The sequence below is a fragment of the Typopeltis vanoorti genome, chromosome 2 (genome assembly GCF_054136105.1).
Source record: "Typopeltis vanoorti isolate ZY-2024b chromosome 2, IOZ_Tvanoo_1.0, whole genome shotgun sequence".
Classification (NCBI taxonomy): domain Eukaryota; kingdom Metazoa; phylum Arthropoda; class Arachnida; order Uropygi; family Thelyphonidae; genus Typopeltis; species Typopeltis vanoorti.
In genome coordinates, this window is record NC_143550.1 from 80870911 (window position 1) to 80896178 (window position 25268).

General features: G+C 35.8%; 1 protein-coding gene across 1 annotated transcript in view; it reads right to left on the minus strand.

Moving 5' to 3' along the window:
* LOC150109208 (plexin-B-like) overlaps positions 1-25268 on the minus strand; it is a 792153-nt gene that overhangs the window by 246059 nt on the left and 520826 nt on the right. The window contains exons 18-19 of the mRNA XM_090406262.1: positions 13788-13890; positions 2889-3025 (exon numbers count right to left, since the gene is read on the minus strand). Of these exons, the coding sequence (XP_090262388.1) occupies positions 2889-3025; positions 13788-13890 (240 nt within the window). The remainder of the gene's footprint in view (positions 1-2888; positions 3026-13787; positions 13891-25268) is intronic.

Here is a 25268-nt window from a genome sequence, read left to right on the forward strand (position 1 = left end):
ATTATTTTGCCCTCTTTCCACTCCCTTGGAACTCTACCAGAGCAGATATTTAAAGAGCCTAGACAGAGACACTGCCAGTTCTCTTGCATATTCTCGCAAAACCCGAGCTGATATCCCATTTATTCCCACAGCTGTATTTACATTGAAATTTTGCAATATCCTAAGAACCTCCAATTCATCCACCTTTGTTTCTGCATTAGTGTCTGTCACATATGTTTAAGGAGTACCCTTACTATGACGATATAACCACTTTGCATGATATAATCATGCAAAGAGGTCACTCAGTAACTCAAATATTTTATCTGCTTCTGTCACCTCATGACCATCATCACTCATTAAGCTTAATCTTCCATAGTCATTCTTCCTCTTACTTGCCACATAACAAAAGAACTCTGGGATTTCCTTTGGCATGCTGGGATAGATTCTTCTCATAATCTCTGATTTTGCCTTGCTTGCCATGCTGGTCACTTTTCTTGCTCGAGTCTTGTATTGTTCATGAGTTTGCTGGTCACCTTTCTTTTTATATACCCTCCAAAGCATTTTTTTCTACTGCAGCTCATGCTTAATGATATTACTCATTCTTCTAACTCCTATCTGATTAACCTTTCTTACCTTAGGTACAATTTAATATTGCTTCCTCTAGATGACAATTAACTATATCCCATGCACTACTAACATCCATACCCTGCTGTCTTTTATACCATGGCACAGATTTAAGTTTCTTCCTAAGCTTGTCATAATCACCTGCCTTGTAGTTTCACATATACCCCTTCTCAACAGAATATTCTTCATGTTTTACAATCTCCAAAGTCAAGAATGCATGGTCACTTTCACCAATTGGAGGCAATGTGTCACCTTGGTTACTGATAGCTTTTCTGATCCTTCTGATCAACTATACCTGTTATGGTTGGGAGAGTGTTTCATTGCTAATGCTGATTTTAAAAATAGTCTCTCAGATATATAATGACTTTATGTAATATTAGATGTTTTCCTTCATCCAGAGCATGATCTGCCAATTCTGACTTGCCTTACAGATGATTGTGGATGTAATTTTTTTGTTCTTCAAGATGGATGCTAACTGATTACTAGTCTGCCCAAAAGTAGGCTAAACATAGCCACACTTAAACCAGTAGTTTGGCTGCATTACTCAATACTGATTATGTGTTTGACCTCGTGGTCCAGACACATGGTATGTTATATTATGGAATTCTTTAGTGCTTCTTTGAGTTGAATATCTGATTCAGTCTGGAAACTAGAAAGGGGAAATACTTCTGTAACCAAACCACAGTTTTTGGATTCTTTTGCTGTTAATTTTTTGTTAAAAAAGCAGCAATTCATTAGCTTGAGCATAACCCATGTTTTTGGGAAAGTATAGGTAGCACAACCTTCAGGGGATAAACCTAGACTACAGTGTGGATTGTAAAAAAATAGCCTTCCTTATCAGAAGCATATATAATATCATATAGGCCTTATAAAGTTACTAGAATACCAATAGCAGGACTATTCACTGCTGCCACCAAAGGTTTAGAAAAAACAATGAAACTTGTTACAAGATTTCTAAATATTTCATCAGTCATTACAGCTGTGGATTTTAATTCACTTTCATTTGTTTGAAAATGGCTGGGATCACTACCAGTTAAATACATGTCTCCTATACCTATGATTACTGTAATTGCTACTTCATTGATTTTGCTGCTTCCTCAAGAACTTTCTTGATACTTTCATACATTTGAAGATTAACAGCATTTTTCCACTATGGCCTATTTAGGAAAACTGTTGTAATTTTGTCATTCTGTTCTAACTAATAAACCTTCATATGGACTTTTTTTTTCTCCTCATATTCTTTAGCTTCTTCAAGTTTGAGTCCTGAAGCTCTTTCTTTTTCCAAAGCATGCTTTGTTACTATTTCATTTATCGCATCGATATATACTGATATTTTACTGCATCCTGGGACATAATACCAAGAGAATTCCAAGCTTCCCATTTGGCTTTTATAAAATCATCATAGTGTTCTGGTTTGGATATATCACATACTCCAATAGTTACTTGCTTAAACAGTAAATAAAGTAGGAGCTTTGTCTCCTTATCAGGTTTTTCTTCCATATGGAAGAAAACGTTCTATTCAGGTAGGTTCTTGTTTCCAAATTCAGTAACTAAAAAAAAACTGGAAAATTATAACATGCTATAAACACTTTTAAGGACTTCCTTTCTTAATGAATCAGGCAGAAACTCTCTTCTTTTTTGTACCATGTTCAATGCCTTTCTGGTCCAGAAGTTTTCTACAGAATATTTCTACTTTCTCTTTCCATCTACACTCTTCAAGCTTCGAATTTACTGGTGTCTTAATTTTTTCACATAACTGCAGATATCAGCTGAGTATCCCTCTTATCTAGATTTTGTGATTGTGGCATAATACAAATATTATAGATATTCTTCTTTGATTTTGACTCCATCATGTCCTTTAAATAATATTTAAAATAAATAAATAAAATTTAAAATTGAAATATTTCTTTAAAATATAATTACAAATCAACAATTAAGTTAGTTTATACATATCTGCTATCATTTGATTCACAACCTGTGGTTTAAATAGACAATTGTATGACAACAAAAATTTATTGATGAACATTAGAGCCTTGTCAAGAAAGTGAACAATTTATTCCATTAATAGTATCTAAATTTGTAGGAATAGAAATAATATGCCTATGCTGGGTGTGAATTCAATTAATATCTATGAAAATTGACATTTTCTCAATTTCTAAACACTGATAGAATCAATGAATAATTATTATTAGTAGTATTTTCCTTTTGAAATTTAACTAACATTTTTTTCTAATATGATCACTAAAATCCAACATCCATCTGGAGTGTGTGGATCACGTACCTACCTATCCACCACACATGGAAGATGATCGAGGAAGACTTCCACACTGCTACCTATATTTAGGTTTGAACCTAATAAATACAAACGAGTTCCCCCTGACCGTGGTCCTATTATGGGTTGAACATCTTCAAGTTCCACCACCTAAAAATAGAGCATGTTATGTAAATGACAGCTTCATATTTTTTCAATTAAAACTGCTAAGAAAATTAGCTTAGAAAAGCAATTAAATCATTAAAAAATTGAATTATTTAAATTGGACACGGTTTCAGTTTTAAGTAATGTTACTGAACAGTGTGTGCAGCATACTCCATAATGTAGTTGGATGATATATCATTGCATATTTTTTCCTAATGTGCAATGGAGTTAACCATTACCTCCACTTTCCACTTTGGTCTGGTTGTTTAATTAGAATCATACATTAGAGAGAACCCCAAAGGAATAGATCGAGTAAAAGAGGGCAATCAGAGAAGAGTGGTGTTACAGACAATTCAATTACAGGTTAGCATATGCACCTGCAGTTATGGTTAAATCATTGGAAGATTGGTTAAGAAAAGAATACTGGAAGCTTTTTTCTTTTCTTTTTTTTTTTAGGATTTAGGATAAAGGATTAAACTAAAATTTATTATACTATTAAGGCAGTTGACAGAATGCTGCATGGTAAGATGGTATACAAGTTGAGTGAAATAGAGAAGGGTAACTAGACTAGCATGTAGAAAGTTTTTTACCTTGGGTATACTATACGTTAAAGATACCAAGTAATTTTATAAACTTGGTTTTAATCCTTTTTCCCAAGCAAGCAAACAGACAAGTAAATCAAGTTTGCGCCTGAACATAGGTAGTGGCCCTCTCCTTTAATGCATAGCATCATACATCTTCCCAAGGGAATGTGCTTTGCATTAAGGGAGATACTATGGGAAAGTGATCAGAGCTCACTCCACCTTTACCACGTGTTGCCTCAGACCTCAACTATGTTCAGGCCCAAACTTGACTTGTCTGTTTGCTTACTTGGGAAAAAGGATTAAAACCAAGTTTATAAAATTACTTGGTATCTTTAACGTACAGTATACCCAAGGTAAAAAGCTTTCTACAATACATCTTTCTCTCATCCTGAGATTTTTATTTAATAAGGTCAAAGCACCTTGTGGAAACTTGTTTATGTAAAATTTATAAGCTCTGCATTACTTCAACCTTGGTATCTCTGGGTCTGGCTCCCACTGACAAGACCTCAATACAGGTCGAAACCAGTTGGAAGCTTGGGTGATGATTGGCAATGCTGTAGCCCATGAAGTTAACTGAGGCATGGCTGTTGCTGTTACCCCTCAGATGAGATATGAGCAAATGAGCGGCTCTGCTCGGTGTTGGGGTGAGCCTGCCACGGTATAGAGCCTACCAGTTCTGAGAGTTCTTCTCAGTGGCAGGGTGAGCCTGTTACTGAGGGGAACAACGCTGAGTTTTTGGAGTTTGACCTGCACTTGAACATTCAATAAAGGTCGAAACCGGCCTGGTAGCGGCCCTCTCATTTAATGCATCGCATCATACATCTCTGCAAGGGGATGTGCTTTGCATTAAGGGAGATACTAGGAGAAAGTGATCAGAACTTATTCCACCTTTACCACGACTTGCCTCAGACCTGAACTATGTTCAGGTGCAAACTTGACTTACTTGTCTGTTTGCTTACTTGGGATCTTTTCATTACAAGATTAAAATTATTTGGTATCTTTAACGAACTAGACTAGCAGTTTGAAAGGGATTCATTATCAAAACTTATAAGTTGTGTGTATGGAGAGTAGCAATGCCCCAGAAATAGAAGGTAATTACTGGAATGCCACAGGGCACAGTTCATGGACTACTAATGTTCACCCTATTTGTGTATGCATTAATGCATTAAGTGAGAGATCAAGACAGTCATGCAAATACAAGCGAGAGAGAGAGAATAACAGTGTGGTATGACCATGTGAATGATGGGAAGCTGTGTCAGACAAGAAATGCAATGCTTGCAGCAGTGGGATAAGGAATCTGACTGATAAATTAACTCAGGTAGCTTATCTCAATCAGTCAGGTGCTAAAAGTTACTTGAACAAGCATCAGCTTAGTAGTTGGTTACGATGTATGGGAGGGGGCTGAAAAGTTCTGATAAACCTAGAACAAAGAGGACTGGTTTATGCAACAGGGCAAAGACTTTTTTCTCAGAGGATTGCAAATGATGCAGCAGCATTGTAACAAGTGTATAACTTCATGGGGAATATGTAAAATAATGTGTTAGTTACATGGTTCTACCACAATTCCTTCACGGTGATTATCATGACTTTTCAGCGCACCTTCATATGTTCTCTAAAGACAGAAGCATCGATTAAAAAAAAAAAAAGGCAATGAGTACTTAGCATTGGTAGATGTAGTGAATCTGGAAATTATTGGCATTAGTGAGACCTGACTAACAGAAGATGATTTTCCTTACAGGAATGGAATATGATAAGTATAGAGTACTCAGTGAGAACAGAAAGGATAGAAAGTGTGGGAAGAGTATTGCTATTGATTGCAGAGGGATCAAATTCAAGACAGAGATCCTGAATGGTGGTGATGATGGTAATATGATGAGTAATACAGGAATACAGGTAATGAATTTAAAACTGCTGGGTGCAAGGCAGAAGTTAACAGGACAAAATATATAGCTGGATGCCGCTACAGGTCAACATCACCTGAAAAGAAAGGAATTTATAAAATTACTGAAGGATATAACTATTGTTAGCAGTAATAATGGAAGGAACTCATAGTAAATGAATACCAGATTCAAAAATTGCATCTAAGGATCTAAATATAAATAAAGATGTTGCATTGCCTCCAAGTGGAATGAGTCATTATGCAATTTTTAACAAGGAAGATGGCAAATCATGTGAGTGCTTTGAATAAAAAATGTATATGCAGGCAGGTGATTATGATAGAATGAGAAGTCAACTTGAACCAATGTATCTTGACATAAAAAATTGCAGAATGGAGGATTCAATGGTGCTTGGGAAGTGGTCAAAGGATGTGTAAAGGTAGTTATGACTGACTGCATCCCCAGAGTTAGGACAATGAATCAGCTCTGAGTTAAATGGATAAATTACACTTTAAAACAAGAATTGCATAAAAAATAAAATATTGTGAATCAATAAGAGGAGAAAGGTAACCAACCCCAGAAACAGTATATAAAAAAGCAGGTAAGGAAAGCAAGAAAGGTAACAATCAGACTATTTAAAGCAGTTACTTTGCAGGCAAAGGAAAATCTGAGAGAATTTTTTCTCTCAATTGTAAGTAACAGGAAAAATGGTCATTGAAGAATAATCTTCGTAAATGTGAAAGGTAAGAAAGTGTTGGATGCTGAAGAAGTATGCAAGTATCACTTCCAGACATTAGCAATCTGGATGCTGAAGTGAAACCAGAATTTCAGGTTTCTATCAATCATCAACTCCAGATCTCTTGTCTCCCCTACTTCCTCCAGTATAACTCCTCCCAGAGAGTATGCAGTGTCCCATCGATGTTTCCAAACATCAAGACCTTACATTTTGCTGCATTAAACCGACATTCCCATTCATTTGCCCATCTATCTAGCTTATTCAAATCCTCTTGCAGGGCTGCCGCATCTGCACTATTACTAATAATCCTTCTCAGCTTTGCATCATCTGCAAACAACTGAATATCCCCTTGCAATCCACTGACAATGTCATTGATATAAAGGTTAAACAATATACGTCCCAGTACTGAGCCCTGTGGGACCCCACTTGTAACCCCTCTGCTTCCCTGAAAATGCCCCACCATACACAACTCTCTGATACCTATCGGACAGCCAATCCTGAATCCAGATCCATGTGCTGCAACTTAAATATCAGCTCATCATGTGGCACCCTGTCAAATGCCTTCGCTAAGTCTAAGAAAATTGCAGTATATGCCTTTCCCTCATCTAATGCTCTTGTAATTTTATCATAAAAGTTACAAGAGCATTAGATGAGCAATGCTAAAACAAGAGCGCCCCTTCACAAATCCATGTTGACTCTCACAGATAACATTACCCTCATCTGCCCAATGCTGTATATGGTCCTTCACTACTTTCTCCAAGATCTTACTAACTACTGATGACACAGAAACTTACCTATAATTAGACACTTCCAGTCTGCTACCGCCCTTATGCAAAGGCACTATCTTACCTTCCTTCCATTCCATGGGCACCTTTCAAGCAGCCAGACTTTCATTGAAAAGCCAGGTCAAAGGCACTGTCAGTTCCCTAGCACATTCTCTCAAAACTCGTGGTGAAATACCATCCAGTTCCACAGCTTTACTGACATCCAGAATACTCAGTATTTGAAACACACTCTCCTCCTATACCTCTAAACCTCGAACCTACCCAATCCCTCTAGCATTAAAACTGACTCCTCCAGGATGAAATATTCCAATAAAGTGTTCATTGAACAATTCCACTATGTCCTCTGCATCAGTCACTCTATTCCCATTGTTATCCCACAATATCATTCTTCCACAGTCATTTCTCCTCCTACTGGCCACATATCTAAAAAATTCCGTAGGATTTTCTTTGGATCTTAGAGCCAATCTCCTCTCATATTCCAGTTTCATCTTCTTTACCATACTAGTCACTCTTCTGGCCTGTGTCGTGCCTCTTCTCTTCACCTGTCTCCTTATATCTCTTCCATAGCCTCTTTTTTACATGCAATTCCTGTTTAATATTGTTTGTCATCCACTTTATTCCAAATTGTGTCCTCTTGTTCACTCGTGGTATACAACTTACCATTGCTGCTAACAAATATTCATTCATAATTTCCCAAGAAGAGTTGATATCCCTGTCTTCTAATTCCTCCCTCCATGAAACTTCCCCAAGTTGACGTCTTAGACTATTATAATCACCTGCCTTATAATTCCACATACGTTCCAGTCTCTTTGATACTCCTGCATGTCTATTCATTTTCCAAGTCAAAACCATATGGTCACTCTCTCCAACTGGTGGGAGAGATGTTATCTCAGTTATTATCAACTCTTCTGATGCTATAACCAAATCCAAAACTCTTGAACCTCTTGTTCCCTTTATTACATGTTGCCTAAGACATTTGTCCCTCAAGAATTTTAGAAATTCCATTCCCTTATTGCTACATGCATCTTTATCTCCACAGTTTATACTACTGTAGTTTCTCACATAACAATCATTCTTCTTGCACTTGAGTTGCCAAACTCAACTGTCTAAACATTTCCTGGTCCCCATCCTCTGCTCCTGGGTCTGCAGCAACACCCCACTGAATATTCCTTTAGATGTTATACAAATTGAAAGGGATGGGTATGCAAAGGCATGCTTACTCTATGTTAATGGTAACAGGATTCTAGGCAATCATCCTGTTGAAAAACCCAAAGTTGCACTTCAGTACTGTGAGAATAGTATTTATTCCTTTAAGAAGAAATAGTACAAAAAAAAAAAAAAAAAAAAAAAGCAACGACCTTAGTCTTTTTTTTTTTATCAAAACTCTACGCAACCCCAATCTAGTGTTGTGATGAAATCATAAAATTTGTTTGGTTGGTTGGATTTTAGTTTAGTGACACATCAGTATTACTGTTATGATACACTAAGTGCATAGTTAAAAATATAGCAAATCACAAATGAATAAGTATAATGCAAAAAAAAAAAAGGCTAAAGCTTTTCTATATAAAAAAATTAAATGTATAAAAGATAAAATTAAGTTATAAATGGTAATGTAACAAAATAATGTTTCTGGATACAATTATACAAATGAATTTATTGTAAACATTTATATACGACAATTAATATATTGTAACAAACTCTATATATAAAGGAGCAGGCAGTTTGTTAAAAACAGCAAAATGATGAGTGTGCTCATTAAAGAATGAGGACAGTTGATTAAAATAGGGATAGTAAGATCTACAATATTCATCCATAGGCATATCTCCACATTCACACTAACATAAAGACTATGCATATGAAATATTCTAAATGCACAAGATGCTGTTCTAATTGTCTGATGGTGGATTCTCTAACTGGAGCTCCTCAACTATCAGAGAGTACTGCTTCTAGAAGAAACACAGAACTATGACCCATAATCAGGTTTTAGTCAGATAAGTGCTTGTAAAAGACAAAGTAAAAACATCAATTGGCATTCCAAGAGGTGGAAGGCAAAGTGTGAAGGATGGGTGATGCTCTCCTGCATTTATACCTCTGTTGAAATTATGATTTCTCTTAGTCTTTATTTTGGTTGGGATGTTTGCAGCAAAAGTATACCCAAAATGTCTTCTGTGGTAAAAACCTAAACCTGGTTTCAAGCACTAGCAAACAGTGTGACATGTAATGCAGAACCTTGTGAGACTCACTCTTCTTGGAGAAAGGTAAGGAGTAGATTCTATCAGACTTTTGCAAGGTTCAATTAGATAAAAAGTTTTTGACAACAACAAAAAAAAAGGAAGGCCCTCTAAGACCAAAGCTGTGTAAGCTTTTAGCATCAAATCTTCAAGCTGTGTCATATACTTTGTCCATGTCAAAGAAAACAGATAAGAAATGCCTGTTTTTTTAGGAAAGAATCTCTGAGAGCTGTTTCCAATCAATTCTAAATGATCTCAAGTGGTGTGATTTTTAGGGAAACCAACTGTGTCTTGGGGAAAAAAAAGTTGTTGCTCTCCAGAAACCATAAATGATGAGAATTAATTGATCAATTTTACCAAGATCTTACACAAACTATTGGACAATAATTTATTGGAATATTTAAATCTATATCTGATTTTGGAAAGGCAACAATAATTGATCTTGCAAGGAACTTGGAAATTCATCATTATAAAATATTTTATAGAGGCAGAGCAGTTGCTCTCTGGAATATGGTGATGTTTTAATACTTCAGCAAGTATGTCAACTGGTCCTACAGCACTTGCTTGACACTGAAGCAAAGCATTGTTCACTTTTATTTCTTGAATTATACGTTACATAATTCCAGACTGTTTGAAAAAAGAAGAGAATTTGATGTTTTCAGACATAAGAAGAAGATGTGGCCAATTGGCGAAGTTTCCGCCATGAATAGACACAACTTACTTTTGGATCAGCAATTGCATATCAAAAATTTTTAGAAAGCATGTTCTATGACTGAAAATGAGTGAGCAGTATATCTTCCTTCATGTTTCAGATCTTATCTCAAAGACTATTTCAGGTAGTGCATGATATGGTGATCGAAGGCATAATTAAGTCTGAGAATTTTTTTGACAGAGGTATCATGCATGATACATGAAAGCAATTAAATTTCTTGTGGTGGGGAATCTGCAAATACTCAAGTTTTATTTTGAGGTTTTCTGCCTGCTGTGAATCCTAAATTCTATGGTTTTGGGAAAGGAAACCATAGAATTCTAAGGTTTTGGAAACTAACTTGATGCTTTTGGCAGCATTTTGCATCTTAATGGCTTATATTATACACTTTTTAACATGATTCACAGATAGGAATCAGACAGTAATGTGTACCAGCCAGCCTGATCTATTTTTTATGATATCCATGTTGGAGGATTGAGCACATAAAAGAGAGAAATTTATCACTCCCATAAATGTTGTTTTCAACTTCCCACTTAAATAGTGGAAAGAAGGATAGAGATCTAATCAGTAACAGAGGATATTCAGGTAGGCATGTGGAAGAAGGTGTTACTTCCATTATATAGCTGCAGGCCATCTCCTGAGTTTGTAATAATCACCAGCCATATAGCTTTACATATATCTCTTCCTCACAGAAGTCCTCAATATGGCTGGCTGCCACCTAGGTAATCACTTCATGGTCAAACTCACCAAATGGAGAAAGATATGACACCACATTTATAAGAACATCCTTTGCTGAGATAATCAAATCCAAGACTCTTGATCTTCATGTACCTTCTGTTATGTACTGGCTAAGGGAGTTGTTTCTCAAAAACTCGAGAAATTTATTCTCTTTGCTTCCAGATGCCATCTCTTCATTCCAATCTATATTATAATTAAAATTATCCATAATGATCACCCTTTTCTTATGTGCCAGGCTAATTTTTGTCTATACATTTTTTTCTCACTGTGCTCTACATTACCAGGTCTATTTCATTTGTCTACTCTTCCTCACACCATACTGCCTCAAAATCACTGCCACTGTTTGTCCCTTCATGTACACCTTAGATGGTGTAGATGAAGGGACAAACATTAACAGCACTCCTCCTCCTCCCTTTCTTCTTCATATGCCTCCATGAAAAATATCTTATCCCTCCATCCTGTTGGGATGTCATCCTCATCCAACTGTGTCTTCTTATTCTGGCAATTTTTGGACAAATGAACTTGATCAATGCAACAATTTCATTCCCTTTATTTTGGACAATTTAGCAATTATATACGCACATAATAGCTCGTTTCCAGTTCTATAACAAGTTCCACTGATACTCACCTTGTGCTCCTTCAGATTTGCCACAACTCTAATAACTGAAATGACATACAGAGCCACTCGTGAATCATTCAAGACAGCCATCTGTCTTCCTAACTCTTCTATACATATCTATAATTCTCCTCATTTCACTCCATATAAACTTCATCTCTTATCTCAAGTTCACCAGCTTCAATTATGTCTTGAATCACTTTCTTAGTGCAAGAAAGTGATTTGAGACATGAAAGGTGAGTTGAATCACTTTCTTGCTGCAATTCAGATCCACTGCCTTGTCAGTCACACTCTCTTGCTGCCTTTCATGCCCACTGTCTTACTGTCAGTGCTGCATGCTATCTTACTGCAAGTTGCATGCTATTTCACACACACTTTCAAATCAATAAACACAAAGAAACATACAGAAATTAATTAATCATCATCATCACTTATTCACGTATGAATAGGAAAATATATACAGAAATAGTCATATAGTCATATAATAACAAAAATTCATGAATATAAAGTCTATTAAATGAAAGTGAACTGGTTGCTGTGTTTTGTGCCAAATGGTAAATGTCAGATGATGCATGAGTTTCATCTTAAAAAATGAGAAACTGCATGAACAAAGAATTCTGCAAAGTTTTGGATAGAAATAGAGGATAATCATTCTTTGGAGACTGAAGAATGAATTGAGTTTGAAAACCAGATGGAAACGACTTATAGGTTAATTTGGTGCAGATGTCTGGTAAGTTTTCTCAGACTCTGAATGGGAATCTAGAAACTGCCTCTGAAGAAGGACAATGGTGAAGGCTAAAATTATCAATTACTTTGGTGATGATTTTGGGCTTGTGGTAATAGGTGATGAACACAGCTCTAATAAAAGACAATTCTGGTTTTAGGAGAGAATAGTTGGGAATAAGATGTGTGCATGATGCCAAAGTTTTGATAATGCCTAACCTTTGAAATGGATGATAAGAAGCAACAGCATCAATATAATCCCACTCCCTTGTTTGTTTTCTATCTCTATACTGAAAACCGAAGACTACCAGTTGATTTACTCTTGAAATAGAAGAGCAATGCAAGTGCCTTCGATTCCTGGATGTTCTCATCCAAAGAAAATACTCTCTAACCAAGGGATAAAACTTGTTAAATACAATTAAATACATATGTGCAACATAATGCATAAATATAAACTAAATATATATATATAAATATATATATAAACTTTTAGTCTATAAACTAAAATAATATATGGTTAAAGAATCAGTCATCACAAGAAATTGAAAATAGCTGCTAACATGTAGTATAGTATTCCTTTACATACAGTGGAGGAGTAGTATGACCAGTATTAATCAAAACGTAATTTATTATTACTATTATTGTACAAACACCTCCATGGCATCTGAAGAATCACTACAGAAGACCCAAACTATCCACACAAACTACCATACCTCTCCTTGAACCCATTAACAGATAAAGCACTCACAACTGACTCTGGCAATACATTCGGCTTATTCTCAGATTTCCAAGCAAAAAATCTAGTCCTCACACCCCTACTAACTACACCTTTATTCAACTTCCAGGGATGGCCCCTAAAGCCAAGCCCTGAAACATTTCCCCCTGCATCAATCCTATAAAATCCTTTAAGCAACTTGGATGTTTCTATTATATCCCCTCTTTTTTCTCCTACCAACCAACTTCTATAATCCACAAACCCTCAATCTACATTCACGGGGAATATTCCACAGACCACTCACCATTTTAATCACTCACCTCTGAATCTTCTCTACCACTTCCTCATCCCCCAATAAACCCAGGAGACCAGACTTAAGTGCAGTAATCTAGATATGGATGTATCGAAGCCTTAGAAAGAGGAATAATAACTTCCTTATCTCTATTTGTTAATGTGTTCTTCAACAGCCAAGTAATCTTATAGGCTACCTTAGCAACTTTAACAATATGTCCTCTAAACTTTAACTCTCTGTCGGCCACTACCCATAAATCTCTAGCTTCATCCATTTCCTGGAGTGCAGTGCCATCAATGTGATATACAGCTTGTAATCTATTTATCCTCAAATGAATAAGTTTACATTTCGTGATATTAAACTGACGCCTATTAACTTTTGCCCATACTGAAAGCCTATTTAAATTATCCTGCAAGCTTTCCACATTGCCTTGATTAATTATTACTCTACCTAATTTCGCATCAACAAACAACTGAAACTTCCTTTCAGGTTATTTCCTATATCATTTATGTACAAATTAAACAAAATGGTCCCAGCACCAAACCTTGCAGCACAACACTACTCACCTGTTTTTGCCTCAATTCTGCTCTCCATATACCACTTTTTGATATCTGTACAGCAGCCACCCCTCTTATCCACTTAACCAGTGTCATATCCATCCCCATTTGTTCAAATTTGCATAACAGAGTTCCATGTAAATTATTAACATGGAATCACTTTAACAAGAAAATTTGATTTTCAAATTAATTTTTAATATCATACCTGATAAAGGAATTTTTCCTGTGCTTTGGAAAAACCAGCTCTATTGCCAACAATTACATCTCCTTCCAATGGACCATCACTTACTCCAGTGCGACAAACAACCCTGCATAAAACCATTAAAAACTAAATGTTTTTGCTTTCTTTTTGCAATAGAATAAAAAATTTATATATATTCAGTAATATCTGAAAACAGTTTAGCATTTTTTGTGTGTGTGTCTGTGTTTGATAATAAGAAATTTTGTAATTTCACATCTATCTCTTACTATAATTCGGCTAGTAATGACAATGCCCTTTAACAAACTGGCCAGAGAATAAAAACATTTCACAGACATAGAGAATTTGCTAATAAGATTAACCACCCTGGTATTAATAATTAGGTTTTTATGATACCAAGTTACTTGATCGTGACAAACCACTGTGCCTAACATGTTAAGAGAAGATGGGAAGTATGTAATATTATTATTACATACTTCTGTGGTATTAAAAACTTTAATTGTGGAAGATTCTTCACACACAATAAATTTATTGTGCGAGTCAAAATGACTGTTATATCAATTTCATTCATTTTCAGCCTCACAATCAATTACACTTGCTCACACACACACACACACACACACACACACACACACACACACACACACACACACACGCTCGCTCTTTCAATAAATAAATAAATAAATAAATTCATTGATTAATTAATTTAATTTAATTAAAATAAAAACTTTTCCTTACATCCTCACTAACCATATTAATTTTATGCAGCTGTCTGATATGGTTTTAGTTTTTGGTTGCTTCACTCTGAAAAATCTCCTCCCCAAATATCTGTCTGGTAAGCTCTTCTTAAGTCTCAATTACATCATCCTTCCTCCAATTTACTAAACTCTGCAATTTACATTCCACAGGCCAGAAATAATCTTAGTTACTTATTTCTAAACATTTTCTAATATTTTCACATTATCTTGAAAACTAGGTATCAAATCTGTGCCCAACAAGTAATGTGCATCTTGACAAATCAATATACAAGGAAATAAACACCTCCTCACTATTCTCGAAAATTGTAGTTTCATTCATAAATCTATGATAACAACTGTTACTCATTGTCTAATTACCTTAAAAGAAATAAGCTCCTAAGCACTGCTACTCTTTTATAAATCTTTAACCAATATATTTCTTCAAGCTGCCATTAGCTTCACAATCTTCGAGCTTACAATTTCATGTGTATGTATCCCTTTCTGAGGCATTAATGTTCATACCTCCTTTCAAACTAACAGGCTATAGGTTCAGATCCTGCCATGGGAGGGGTCATTTATGATCATCTTTACGTAGGATATGAATTTCATCACTCAGGGTGAGACCACATTTCTATTGGAGGCCTAAAGTGGCTTGAAAAAAGATCTGTATTTGGTCTTAGAGTATGATTTACAGATTATATAAAAACTAAATACAACATAAATAAAAATAAAGATCATTAAGCCTACCCACAGTAATATGTATACTACATGTTTACAACATTTTGTGGGAATGGGGGTACATAAAAATTAGGACAAAAATCATCATCATCATCATCATCATCCTTTCAGGAATTTATGTCCAGTAGCCTGTTCTAGTCTCATTCCAACTTTTCCTTGTTCATCCCTGATTTCTATGTCCTCATCTTTTTGGGTAGTCCTGAACTGTCCATTCTTTCAATATGTTCGATCCACTTCTTTTGGTATTTGTATATTTTGCCAAATTCCAAGTCCACTTTTAGTTCTTTATATATTTCTGTGTTTCTTTTCTTTTTGTCTAAGAGAGTATAGCCTCTATCCTTCGAAGGAATTTCATTTCTCCCATTTCTATTATTTTTTTTGCTTCCACAGTTTTTAGGGTCGATAATTCACTTCCCAATAGTAGAGAAGGTCTTGCCAAAAATTTATTAATTCTTATTCTTGTATAATTTTCTAGTCTCATTCCAACTTTTCCTTTTCATCCCTGATTTCTATGTCCTCATCTTTTTGGGTAGTCTTGAACTGTCCATTTTTTCAATATGTCCGATCCACTTCTTTTCGTTTTCTTCTTCTGAACAAACAACACAAACGCATCCGATTCACCATTGAAGTAGAAAAAAACAACTCTCTTCCGTTCCTAGACACACTCGTCACACGTCTTCCTTCAGGCTGTCTCTCCTTCTCAGCCTACTGCAAACCTACACACAAACACACACACACACAGAGGCCAGTATATACACAAAACTTCTTATCACCACCCAACACAAAAACTAGGGGGTCATAAGCACCATTAAACACAGAGCTCAAACTATTTGTTCAAATGAACAAGCTCTTAACCATAAATATTAGACCATCAAACATACCTTTATAAAAAATGGATACAGCATAAAAACCATTCACAAGATCCTCCACAGAGATACCACTAATAACAAAAAAGATTTCAAGAATGCTATTGCCATACCATATGTTAGAGGCATTTCCGAAAAAATAGACAGAACACTACACAAATACAACATCAAAACCACCTTTAAACCCACAACAAAATTAAGACACCTACTCAGTTCTTCCAAGGATCCTCTGCTACACCTAGCCCACCAAGGGGTTTACAAAACATAATGCACATGTAACATACCATATATATGAGAAACAGGGCGAACCATCCCAATCAGGCAGGATGAACACAAATGACACATTAAATACCTCCATTTTGGAAAAACCGGCCTTTCTGACCACGCACTCCAAACATACCACAGAATTGATTGGAAAGGTACCAGGTCCCTAAACAGCACCAAAACCTGATTCAAGCAGAAATTCAAAGAAGCATGTGAAATGCTCAAACATAATCCGAATCTGAATAAAAATGATGGTCTAACCATTCCAAAAATGTAGAGGACCCATCTACAACCTTCATAGAAACTACAAAGAAAAATCTCAATACAAGAAGACTTGGTGAAGTGTTTTTTTTTTTTTTTCCTGAACATTCAATAGCAACCTGTACTGTACAAATCCAGAAGATAATCGTAATATAACAATATGAACTGTACAATTCCAGAAGAATCTTAGTACGTGAGGACTTTAGCAGAGTTTATTGTAGTTTTCATTTATAATTTTTAAAAAATTTGTATTCATTTTTTTTTTTTTTTTTTTAATCACTAGATGGCTAAGAAAAAGATTTGTTACCAATGTAGATTTAATTTACCTTTATAGAGTGCAACAGCATGTAGCTTGGTTCCTACACGCATGCATCTTTCTGATGATGACCTCAATACAGGGGTCGAAACTTCAAGTTATTATTTTATTAATAATCAGTAAAATAATCTTTTGGACACATGTATTTTGTGTCCCTAAATTCATAAATATGAATGCTGATTACCATGTAACCTTAAAAGAAAGAGTTAACCTTGATTAGGTTTGAAAATATTATTAATCATCCGTGTTATCTTTAGAAAACCTGAAATTTTGATATTAATGTAAGCTTCTTTTGTATATGATATGGCATCTACACCTGAAGTATGTGAAGCAGTTAATTTGTTCTGAAATTTTATTTTCAATCATGATTTCACTTCTGACTGGAGATGGTCCATTTAAAAGCCATGCTTTTTCTTTTGTCTGTTAATATTTGTATTCCAAGTTTTTTTTAGCAATTATGTTAAAGAGTATATTGATCTCTTGAGTTCATCTTCACTACTTTCTATAAATATTTGGTCATCTGCACACACACACACACACACACACACACACACACAAAAGGGTATTAGTATAACTGGTTAATGATCCAGTTTAAATGCTGGTTTGATTATTACACAGGCATCTCCATGGAGGCAGAAGACTCATCATGGGAGAGCCATTATTCACACAATATCTATCATGCCTCTCCTTAAACTCATTCACTGATGAAGCGCTCACAACTACCTCTGGCAACCCATTCCACCCATTCATCATCCTCCAAGCAAATAATCTGTTCCTAACACTCTTGCTAACCATACTCTTGCACAAATTTCACTGGTGACCTCTACTTGTTCTACTATGGACAGACAGGTAGAGCCATCAACAAATGAATTTCTGAACATCAAGACCATATCCATCTTATCAAACCGCAGAAATCTGGCCTCGCACGACACAGAATATAAACATGATCGTTTATATAAAGAAAGTGCTGAAGCCCTACGTCACAGACCTAATTTGAACAGTAATGACGTTCATACTATCCCTAAAGTCTGGGAAATTGTCATTCTAAATTGTGTAACATAATTCTATGTTATCACATTTTAATGTAATCATGTTTTTTTTTTTTTCAGATATATTTTAATTTATTTCTATAACAAGCTACTGCACGCATAGCAGGATACCATTATAAGCTTGCACCCTAACTATTAATTCCTAATATTGTTTGAATTAACTGTACTGAAGATGTCCTATTATACTTAGGACGAAAAATTTACTTAGTAAAAAATCTTATTACCGTGGTTACGTGTGCAAGTTTAGTCATGAATGTTCCACAGGTTTCATTATACAACAAAGTCTTATTCCTTCATAGGGAAATGACAGAGCAGAAGACAAACTTACTATGGAAACTACAATTAAAACAGAGTAAGCTATGTGCCAGAATCTCTTTTTTAAAAAAGTGCAGATGCGATAAACTCAAGGAAGTTATCAAATTACCAGTTGCCCATAAAATTTATCAGAAAGAAAGCCATTCCTCACTGCTTAATCAGTTATGAGTTTCTAAACATGAACTGGCAACAAATATTTTAGAAATTACAGAATTAGAAGCGGAATTATCTAGCACATTAAATCAAGAATTGCTACTATTGATTATTAATGTCTCAAAAAATGTGGGAATCAAAACATTTGAAAAAAGTAATACTAATCTACATAAAAAATACCTTACCTTGTTAAATCAATCCAAGAAAAATACCAACAAATTACTGACTGAAAAATGGGTTCTCAACTTATCTAGTCGTCCACTAACAGAAGATGAATTAAATGTTTCTAGCACGAGGTCATAAGTTTGCCATTTCACCTAAACGCATTCCATATTTAGATTTTATACACAACATCGGCGATCTGTCCAATACTGAAGCTAATAGACTGCATTTCAAAATTGCAAAAATAATATATGATGCCAAACCTTCTGACTTGAATATCCCACCATCAGAATTGAAAGCTCTTACCTCCTCAAAACGTAATAAAAACATAATTATCACCAGAGCCGACAAGGGAAATACCACTGTTGTCCTAGATACTGATACTTATAACTGAAAAATGAATGTACTACTCCGAGATCGTAATACATACACCCAACTTGATTATGATCCTAGAAAAAAACAGCTCAAGAAACTGAACAAGCTACTAGATGAAAACATTTCCTTAGATCAAGAAACAATAAAAAAAACTCAGGATATACCATGCCAAGCCTCCTAGAACATACGGTGTACCTAAACTCCACAAGAATAACGTTCCACTCAGACCTGTCGTGGATTCTATTGGCAGCCTGACTTACAAATTATCAAGATATTTATCTAACCTTCTTGTCCTCTCATAGGCCATTCAGCATCATCAATTAAAAATTCCACAGAGTTTCATGCAAAAATAAAAGCCATTCAACTGTTGGAAACTGACATGCTAATTAGCTTCGACACTGTCTCCCTCTTCACTAACACGTCCCATAAGGAAACGATAGACTTGCTAACTCAGAAATTCCCATCTGACATTGTCAAATTATTCAAATTTGTTATTACATCTGGATACTTCACCTGGAAACAGAAAATTTACAAGCAAGAGGAAGGAACAACAATGGGCTCTCCCTTATTACCAAACCTAGCCAACCTCTTTCTAGAACACCTGGAAGAAAAAATTTTCACGTTTAATCCTACACCAAAAATCTGGCTATGATACGTTGATGATGTCTTTGCTGTCTGGGGGATCATTCTGAACAAGAACTACACTTGTTCCTAGATAAAATCAACTTTCTTCATCTGCGCATCAAATTCACGCTCAAAAAAGAATCTCCACAGGGTATCTCCTTTCTGGATGTACAAATTCAAAGGAAAGAAGATGGTTCTATCTCCACCTCTGTCTATCAAAAGCCGACTTTTTCAGCATGCTACATTCACAATTCTTCTGCTCACCATCCATCTCAGAAATTTGGCATCATTAAATCATTAGTAACCAGAGCACACAGATTCTGCTCCTGTGAATGTTCTTTAAACCAAGAAATGGAAATAATAAAAAAATACTGCCACACAAAATAGATACAATCCAAAAACAACGCAAAAAATCATCAGTCACTTCCCCGCACATCAATCTACCTGGACAAGAACAAACCTGTAGGATTCCTATACCGTATGTCAAAGGCATCTCTGAACATCTTCCAAAAATCTTGAAGAAATATAAACTGGCTGTTACCTACAAACCATTCAACCAAATCCACAATTGGTTACCTTCTCCTTAAGACAAACTTTCACCTCTTATGCTACCTGGGGTACACGAGGTCCCATGCTCCTGTAAATTGTCCTACTATGGACAGACAGGCAGATCCATCAACAAATATATTTCTGAACAACATCAAGACCACATCCGTCTCATCAAACTGCAGAAATCTGGCCTCGCACAACACGGAATTGAAAACCCAAACCATAGGATCCATTGGAAAAAAAACCAAACTTCTACATAGATCATCATATAAACATGATCGTTTATATAAAGAAAGTGCTGAAGCCCTATGTCACAGACCTAATTTGAACTGTAACGACGTTCTTACTATCCCTAAAGTCTGGAAAATTGTCATCCTAAATTGTGTAACATAATTCTATATGTTATCTCATTTTAATGTAATCATGTTTTTTTTTTTTCAGATATATTTTAATTTATTTCTATAACACACTACTGCACGCATAGAGGGAATCCATTGTAAGCATGTGCCCTAACTATTAATTCCTAGTATTGTTTGAATTAACTACTGAAGATGCCCTATGATACTTAGGACGAAATATTTACTTAGTAAAAAATCTTATTACTGTGGTTACATGTGTATGTTTAGTCATAAATGAATCTATCATGTTGTCCCTATTTTGATAGGCAAAAAAAGATGAAATGTTCCCTATTCTCGACCTCTTTCTTTAATGCAGCTGGTATGCCACCCCTCATTTCTGAATTATCTAACTCCAGTCTACCCAAAGAACTTTTGTGGGTGATGTGCACTTTAAAAAAAAAAATTAAAAAATTTAAAAAATTAAACTTGCAATATTAACAAGATTTTTTCTCATGTAGGGGGAAAAAGAGATATAATGAACTAAAGGTAAATCAATGTGCATTTCATCACATTTTATTTCAATATCTTCAATACAGATGTTTAAAAAAAAAAGCACATTTAGAGAGCAGTTTAATATATAAATATGTTTTATTTCTGCAAAAGAATGACAGCCACACTTGAATTACCAAATTATGACTTGCATGACAATAAATCTGGACAATAAAACAAAAAGACAAACAAAGATTAACAACAGAGAAATTAAATTTATGAGAAAAACTGCAAAGTATACCCTATTTGATCACAAAAGAAATTAAGAAATCATGAAAGAATTAAACCAAGAACCAGGGAGAGTGCTATTGATGATAGAAAAAGAGTTATGTCCATACAAAGTAAAGATGAAAGACGGAAATAATGCTAGTGGTTTGAGGCAATATGGTGTGAGATAGAGCTGAATGGAATCAAATACTTGGTGGGATGTTGTTATACACAAGGTAATGTGGATGGTGGTGATAGTGAAATGTATAGTCAAATTAGCAAGCAAATAAGAAAAGGGTGATCATTATGGGTGATTTTAATCATGGCAATATAGACTGGAATGATGAGATAGCAACTGGAAGTAAAGAAAATGAGTTTTTCAGGGATAAGTACCTCAGACAGTATGTAACAGAGGGTACACGAGGATTAAGGGTCTTGGATTTGGTCATCTCATCAGAGGATGTAATTATAAATGAGGTGTCAAACCATCCACCAATTGGTGAGAGGGACCATGAGGTGATTATTGCCAGCAGTGCGAGGACCCCTGTGAGAAAAGGGTATATGTAGAACTACAAGGGGGATGATTATGAAGAGCTCAGGAGACAGCTTGCGGGTGTAGCGTGGAATGAGGAGTTAGCTGGAAAAGAGATCAATGCAGCTTGGGGGATTTTCAAAAACTATCTAGTAGATGCATGTCTAAATGTATTCCAAGGGTGAGAAGGTTAAATAAGGTAGGTGTGAGATGGAGAATAAAGAGATTAAGCATCCGATACAGAGAAAAACGGCATTGTGGAGGCAGCATAAGAGAAGGTCATGTTTTAGTAATCTACTTACTTATTACAATAAAGTGACTGCTTCCTTGAACAGAGGAGAAGGATACACAGTAATATACTTGGATTTCGCAAAGGGCTTTGATAGAGTACCTTATGATAAGTTGACAGTCAAACTAGAGCAGATGGGGTTGGATATTAGATTAGTGTACTGGATTGGAGACTGGCTATCTGATAGGTATCAACAAGTTGTGTATGGGGGTGCGATATCCAGGAAAAGGAAAGTCCCAAGTGGAGTGCCTCAGGGGTCTGTTTTAGGGCCATTAGGAAAAAGAAAACCAACTTGTATATTAATGATATTGGTGAAGATTTGGATGGAGATATTCAGTTGTTTGCAGATGATGCAAAGTTGGGATGAACTATAAAGAGTAGTGAAGATGTTGTGGCCTTGCAAGAAGACTTGAATAAATTGAGTGATTGGGCACAGAAATGGGGATGTGAGTTCAATGTTGCAAAATGTAAGGTTTTAAAATTTGGAAAACAAAGATAGGATGCAGAATTTATGTTTGGTGAGAATATATTGTTGGAAGTAGAGAAAATAAGAGATCTGGGAGTGATAGTGGATAAGGATCTAAAATTTAGGGGACACATCGCCAAAAGTGTGAAGACAACACAAAGGCTTCTGGGAATGATGCGGAGGACACTGACATGCAGAAGTAGGGAGATTCTTGTTCCGTTGTATAAGGCTTTGATTAGGCCACACATGGACTATTGTGCCCAGATTTGGTCACCAGGTTTTCAGAAGGATGAAGAGATGTTGGAAAGGGTCCAAAGGTGACTGAGTAAGGTAGTTTCTGACCTCTGGAATGTTGAGTATGAGGAACGATTGAGAAGATGTAATTTGCAGGGTCTGGTGGAGAGGAGGAAGAGGGGAGATATCATAGAGATCTACAAGTTGGTAAGGGGTTGTTATAAGATCAATGGTGGAGAAGTTCTACAGAGAATAGTGGGAGATCAGGGGAGAACCAGAGGTCATTCCTGGAAACTGTATAAAGAGGGTGTGAGTAGGGGAGTGAGAGGCAGGTTTTTTTCGTTCAGAGTTGTGAATGACTGGAATGCCTTGCCGAGTTTGAGTGTTTAAGACACGGTATGATGAGATGTGTGTGTGTGTGTGTGTGTGTGTGTGTGTGTGTGTGTGTGTGTGTGTGTGTGTGTGTGTGTGTGTGTGTGTGTGTGTGTGAGAGAGAGAGATAAAGGGACTTCCCAGATGAGTCTTTGACTCCATGAGGTCTTAGGGTAATAATAATAATAATAGAAAAAATTAAAAAATATAAACATAAATGGATGGAACACGTTCAAAGAATGAAAACAGAAAGATTACCAAAACAAGCCTTAAAGTACAAGCCATTAGGAAAAAGAAAACCAGGACGTCCTCTTAAACGATTCAACGATGACTTCTAAGACCAGAGCAGGCCATGCTAGGCCTAAATCCTTGATATGCATGATGATGATGACTCGCATGAAACCTCTGATTTGTTGTAGTTTCCAAATATAAGGCTTTTCAGAGAGTAAGTCTATTTAGCTTGCAATATTTTATGAGGGACTTACAAATGCAATTTATTTCGTTAATTCCATTTCATACAGATTCTTTCAAGACTGTTATAATAATAATTATTGGATTGGCAAATAAGTTCGTTCGGTTTATGCATTAGTACAAGTTTACGCTGCTTCGCCTCTCGCTATTGTTGAGCTACCACGCATTGCTACTGCATAGTTGAAAGGCAACATTTCACATATCCTTTCAGTGAATTTTTTTTGGCCTACTTCAGTTGAGTGTGTGTACATATTTTTAGAAATGGAAGGAAATAACATACATTACCGGCATATTTTGCTTTTTTATTTCAAAAAAGGGAAAAGCTGCAGAAGCCCATAAAAAAAAATATGCAGAGTACATGCTAAAAGTGGTTTGCCAAATTCCGTTCTGGAGATTTCAACATCAGTGATGCGCCTCGCGCCGGTCGCCCGACCGAGGTTGATTCGAGTGTTGTGAAGGATATCGTCGACAAAAATCCATCACAAACAGTGTGGGATATTGCTGAAGTACTGAACATATCCCATACAAGCATTGAAAACCATTTGCACAAGCTGAGATATGTTTCAAAACTCAATGTTTGGATGCCACATGAATTGATTGAGGCCAATACGACTGCTTGCATATCCATTCATTGATTGATTCAACTGGCTATTGCTCACAGTTAACGTGACTGGCCCATGCAATTAGGGCAAAACGCCTTGAATTGAAAAATCGGAAAGGAGTTGTCCTTCACCACAACAACGACTGACCGCACACATCGTTAACAACCAGGAGTAATTATTACGTCTTGGCTGGGATGTTTCGCTACTTCCTCCGTATTCACCAGACCTGGCACCTTATGATTACCACTTATTCCGATCGTTGCAGAATTTTCTGAATGAGAAAACCTTCGCTAATGAGGAGGCTGTCAAATTACACCTGGATCAGTTTTTCGCCAGTAAACCTCAGGAGTTTTATGAACGTGGCATAATGAAATTGGCAGACAGATGGCAAGAGAGCATTGATAAAGAGGGTCAATATATAACTGACTAGTATGTATTATATATATTAAATAAAATGTCTTTCATTCCACTCTGAAAAACCGAACGAACTCATTTGCTAACCCAATATTATTATCATTATATGGGTATCTCCAAGGAGTCAGATGATTTGTTGTGAGAGACCAACCATGTTTACTTTATAATGCACACAATACCTATCATACCTCTCTTTAAATTCATTCACTGTCAGAGCACTTGCAACTAATTTAGGCAATTCTACTTATTCCCTAAGCAAAAATGAGGTCCACATATCCTAACCACACTTCTACACAACTTCAAGGAATGACTCCTAGTTCTCTCTTTCTCTATTCATCATACATTGAAAAATTTCTTTTGGGTAAATATTATAGAGCCCTGTTAATACCATATACATTTATATTATGTTCCCTCATTTCCAAATATTAATTAAACTTTGCAACCCACACACCTTCAATCATTCCTTAGGTGGAGGATCAAACCCACTAACAAGTAAAGATAAGGTTATTTTCCTTCTTTATAAGGTTAGGTGGAGCATTCCACAGAATTTTCATCAGCTTCATCACTTATCTTTGAATTCTCTCTACCACTTCCAGATCCCAAT